Raw genomic sequence first — 5,599 nt, forward strand, 5'->3', positions numbered from 1 at the left:
TTAAGATGTTTCTTTAAAGAGTTCACATGGAAATAGTGAAATTAATCTAATGCTGAAGATATATACAAAATACCACTCAGAATAATTTCGTGACAAAATATTTCCCCTCTTTTTTCTAAAAATGATTTTATTTTAACATAAGTAAAGGTGTCTATTACAGATTACTTGTAACTTAAATTGAAAAAGAGAAAATATTTAATTAAGAAAAAATTTCCAACGGAAATTTATCCCATTTCTTCGTAAGAGTACTGAATTAATTAAAAAAATGAATGAATACATTGTAATCAATTTGAAAACAAGAGATACTGTTCAACATGATGAAAGCAAGAACATATATGAAAACGTTCCAAAGAAAATAAGTACAAAATGTGCAAAAAACACAAATAAATATTCCAAACAAGGGTGCTTTCAACCGAATAAGCAAAAGTGTACTTTAAAGTTATCTCCTAGTTCTCCTGATCAGGACTCAAAAGATTCATCAATTCAAGCGTTATCTAAAATCAGAAAGGCAGACACAAAAGTTAGAAAATTTACTTGGTTGTTATTACTGTTTTTAGGAATCGGTGGGTGTGTTTATGAGATTCAGAAATTCTTAAAAATTTATCTGACTTTTCCTATTGTCATTACAGTAGAAGATGAATACGAGTCGAAACTGAAATTTCCAGCCGTTACTGTCTGCAACTTGAATCGACTGAAAACTGTGTATGATAACTGCGCAAACCTTGACATCATTAAGCATTGTGATTACTTTGATATAGATTCGATGCAAGGATTCATGCCTTTTTTTGAACGACGAAAAATTATTTCCTGCTCATACTTTCGAAATCAAACAGTTTTTAACTCAAAAAGAAACGAATCAGCTTCTTTTTCTCGTTACATGAAAATGGATCATAAAAACCGAAGATTTGCTGGACATCAAAAAGCAGATCTAATCAAACATTGTGTTTTCAACATGCAGTTATGTTCTCTTGACGACTTTATTCATTTCCAAAGCTTGCAATATGGAAACTGTTTTACATTTAACAAAAGTGATTTAGAGTCGACATCAATAGGGTACGAAAGTGGTTTGGAATTACTTTTGAATGCAGAGATAGAACAGTATTCAACTACTACATCTAGCCCTGCAATCGGTGTAAGAGTATCGATTCATAATATTTCAGAAGCGCCGAAACCGGAAAAAGATGGAGTAAATATCAGTCCTGGTTTCGAAACTTCAATTGCTTTGACACAATATAAAATCGTACGTCTACCATCGCCATTTAAAGATCACTGTGTCAATTACTATATGCATAATTACTATAGTAACCGAGCTGAATGTATAAAAATGTGTCTCCAAGGACAAAGTTTGAATACTTGTGGTTGCGTGGATCCTTCTGTCATTTTAATTTCAGATTTGAAGCACTGCGACTTTGCAAACAAAACAGACGTATGTTGCTTAGATGGTGTACAAAACCAAATCTCTGGGAATGTTTCCATTTGTGATTGCCCTTTATCTTGTTATTCGACCTCATACCATAGAGAGATATCAATAGCTGCTTTGCCAATCAAATCACGTTTATTTGGTAATGGAACTAGTTTATTAACGAATTTCAGGGACAATTATGCCGTTTTGAGAGTATTTTACAAAACTTTGTCTCACCGTACGTACAAGCAGTTACCCATGTTTCGTAGTCCTGAAATATTTAGCTGCTTAGGTGGTGCTATGTCACTTTGGCTGGGTATTTCAATATTTTCTTTTTTCGAAGTCGCAGATATTTTAATTGTCTTTTGTCGTTGTGCATCTCATACCGTTGTTAAAATATTGCACAATCTTTAAATTTTATACCTACAAACTAACAAAATTCCTGCTGTTTATTGATTGGACGTCCTAAAACTCACTGGTGGTTTTAAAAAAGATTTTAGAACAAGAAAACAAATGAGTTTAGAAAACAATTCACGTGAGAGAGCATAAATTAGAATTTCTGGCTTTAATTTAAAAAAATTTCAACAGATGGATGGCGTTATAGCGTTATGGGACGGTTTTTGGATAACACGATTTTTTGATACATTTACTATTAGTATGTAATTTTTAATTGGCTTTCTTTGATTTTTATGGAGATCGTCTCTAGCGCCATCTGTCAAAAAGTTTTGAACTAAACACAGTACTCTGTGAAGTTGTTATGCGAACTTTTTGTCTTGTTATATGAATTTATTGCTAGAGTTGTTCCTTTTATCTTTACCGTTTTCTTGTTTAAAATATTCTTGTTACAACTACTAAGCAGCTATACTCAAATTACAGGTTAAGAAACGTCTTTGCGTATAATATTATAATTGTTATTTGTAAAGCATTTTCTAGTTTCAAAAGCTCTTAAAATAACGTTCTTTCAGCTAACTATTTCTTAATTCTGTTTTATTTATAGGTTTTACATAGATTTATCTCGTTATATCTTGAAGAATTTTTAAAAACCTATCTATTTAAGTGTAACTTTTTTATATCTTTTTGCTTCAAAATATTCAATATTTATTATGCCTTGTTATGAAAGTTTTTAACGTTTCTTTGCCTGCTGTATTTGTAAAATATTGTCTAGACTAAAAAGTTATTGTCTAGGCTTAAAAGTTTTTAAGCAAGTAGTTGTTCATGCGGTGCAACGTCAGTTTTCTTATCTTTCTCCTATATCTTTTAAGTCATAGATATTTTAGCCTCTCATAACATTTGAAGCAAGATCTTTAAAATAAATAGTGTGTTTCAAGTGTAAAAAAGTGTAAAAGTGTATAAGTGTAAAAAATGAATACATTTAGTATAAAATTTATGCAAGCCTGAAAATATTTGTTACTAACGTGATTCATCGTATTTTCAAATTTGATGATTTATAAATTGAAATAAGCATTCATCACAATAAACAAAAAGCTTTGAACCAAATTTTAAGGACAGTCCCTGAAATAAAAAAATACCAGTACCACAAAAAGTTATTTTCAAGAAAATGTTTATATTTTGCACAGTTAGGTTTTTGCAACGCCATGAACAATATTGCATTAAACTTTTTATCAACTAATAACATCATTACAGAACACGTTTTATTTTTTGGTGCGTGCTGAACATCTTATATAAAAAATTCTTCAATTCTTTTTTCTCTATTGAAATATTTTAATAGAAAATGTCAAGCCGTTTTTATTATCTTATTAACCAGAGTTTTGCAATTCAACCAATAAAAAAGAAGAAGAATCTATCAGAATTACCTTTCAAACTTAATAATGTTTACTTTTTCTAAATATTTACTACAGCTCACGATATTATAAACATGTTGTTCAGATAAACATTCATGAAAATTGCAACTTATGTTCAAGTTTATTTTTGTTTCAAAGCTAAGTGTCGTCCTGTAGGCGATTGTCACATGGAATAATGAAATTTTGTTCTTATTATCTATCTGAAACTCACTATTTTTTGGAGAAATAAAAACAAGTTAGTTTTAAATTAAAAATACTTAGAAGCTATGTACACTGAGAATTTTGTGCTATGAGATAAATAAAGTTATATAAATGAAGAGAAACGAATTTCACAGAAAATTACGGAGAAGTAAGTCCTATCTTTTTAAACTACCGACATTAAGATAGTTTAAATTATAAACTATTAATGAAACTGATGCGGAGAAAACTGTGATTATAGATTTAAAACTATCCTTGAAAATAAAATTCGTTTGTAATAGTTTTTTTGCCTTATAATAACAATTTATCATTAGAACTTATATGATTTTTAATGGAGTAAATTTAATTAATGAATACAAGATTCAGTGAAGGTTAAAAACAACTATATAATTAAAATGATGCAGATTTGCCATATGCTTAAAATTATGATTATTGAATATTGATGTTTTTTATAAGGCAAGAAGAAATATTTTCTGATAGTAAAAAAAAATCTTAAACTTGTAGAAGTGAATTATATTGAATGATTTGAAAGTGAAAATTGGATACAAGAAGAAAAATTTTAAATTGAAAAGCAATAGCACTGAAATATTTCGGTCACTAATCTGCTGAAGTTTCTGATAAGTAAAATAAATTATATTTATCCTAAATACTGCAATATAAGAAAAAGTAATTTTTGAAACAACAATGAAACAGAATTTGAAAAAAATAAGCAACTATCTAATGAATGCTGATTTTGAAGAACAAAACTCCATTCAATTTAAAAAAACGCCAAACAAGTCTATCTAGTTCATGGCACGACATAATCCTTGAATACGTTTCAAAGAAATCACAAACTTATTTCAACAAACACAAAACACTAAACTTCATAAGAACTTGGTCCCTCAAATCAAGTTATAACTCCCTGTTACGAATTTTTAAAGAATCACCGATTAACTTCTTTTCGCGAATTGGAAAGTCAAATACAATTGGAAGAAAAACTATTCGGATCCTGTTTTTATTGATAGGAACCATTGGATGCATTTATGAAGCTGTCAGAATAGTAAATATTTATTTAACATATTCTATTGTTTTAAATATAGACGAAGAACATGTTTCAAGTATGGAATTCCCTGCTGTAACTGTATGCAATCTAAACCGAATGAGAAAAATATTTTCACATTGTTTTAATAATGATACAAATGAAAGTGGCTGTGACGAAAAAGATAAAGGATTAGAATTTATAGGTGAAAGTATGTTTATATCGGAATGACGGAAGTTTGTCTCATGCTCTAGTTTCACAAATCAAACTTTAAACAACGTCACAACGACAATTTTAGGTTTCTTTACTTTGTATATGAAAATGGATGAAAATAAGTGGCGGCTTATAGGACATCAAGAATCCGAAATGATCCTTCACTGTGCATATGATTATCAGTTGTGTTCCAATAACGATATCTCTTATTTTAAAAGCTTACAGTATGGAAATTGTATGGTATGAGTAGACATAAATCCGGGATATGAAACTTCTATAGCAATGAAACAGATCGCTATTAGACGTCTACCAGCCCCATTACGGGATCACTGTATCAATCACATAACCCATGCCAACCTAACAAATCAAGGCGAATGCATGAGAAAATGTTTTCAAATTCGAAGTTATGAAATTTGTGACTGTATAGATCCAACTGTATACTGGATGCCTAATACGATGCATTGTGACTTAGAAGACAGAAAGAATGTTTGTCGTTTAGACTTTATACAAAATTAATTCTCTGAAAAAAAGTTTGTTAGTAGGTGTCCTCTATCATGCTGCTCGACATTGTTTGATAAGCTAATATCAACCGCTGTTCGGCCTTCAAAAAATGAACACTTTATTAACAAAACTAATGTGACTAATCTGAAATTTTTCAGCAAAAACATTGCTCTTTTGAAAATATATTATTCTAGTCTGGCACGAGACGTATTATGACGTACTATCACAGACACCAAATCCAAACGAAGCTGGATTGTATTATTCTATTTTGATACGAAATGTTTTCCCCAGTATGAAATTTCCCAGTATGAAAATTGCCCCAGTATGAAATTTCTGAGCTAGTTAGTTATTTTGGAGGGGAAATGTCCCGGAGGCTGGGAATTTCATTATATGCTTTGATTTCGTGCTTCTTACATTAAACTGAAGCTATTGTTCCAAAATTATTTTGTTGTAAATAAAAGTACG

The 5,599-nt window shown here is 30.0% G+C and overlaps 1 protein-coding gene across 1 annotated transcript; it reads left to right on the forward strand.

Annotated features, from left to right (window-relative positions):
- Positions 1-265: 265 nt before the first annotated feature.
- On the forward strand, positions 266-1,877 carry LOC122271678 (acid-sensing ion channel 4-A-like). Its single transcript, XM_043053759.2, has one exon. The coding sequence runs from the start codon at positions 266-268 to the stop codon at positions 1,814-1,816; it is 1,551 nt and encodes a 516-aa protein (XP_042909693.2). The 3' UTR covers positions 1,817-1,877.
- The last annotated feature ends 3,722 nt before the right edge of the window (positions 1,878-5,599 follow it).

Source organism: Parasteatoda tepidariorum, chromosome 3, assembly GCF_043381705.1.
Source record: "Parasteatoda tepidariorum isolate YZ-2023 chromosome 3, CAS_Ptep_4.0, whole genome shotgun sequence".
In the NCBI taxonomy this organism is placed as follows: Eukaryota; Metazoa; Arthropoda; class Arachnida; order Araneae; family Theridiidae; genus Parasteatoda; species Parasteatoda tepidariorum.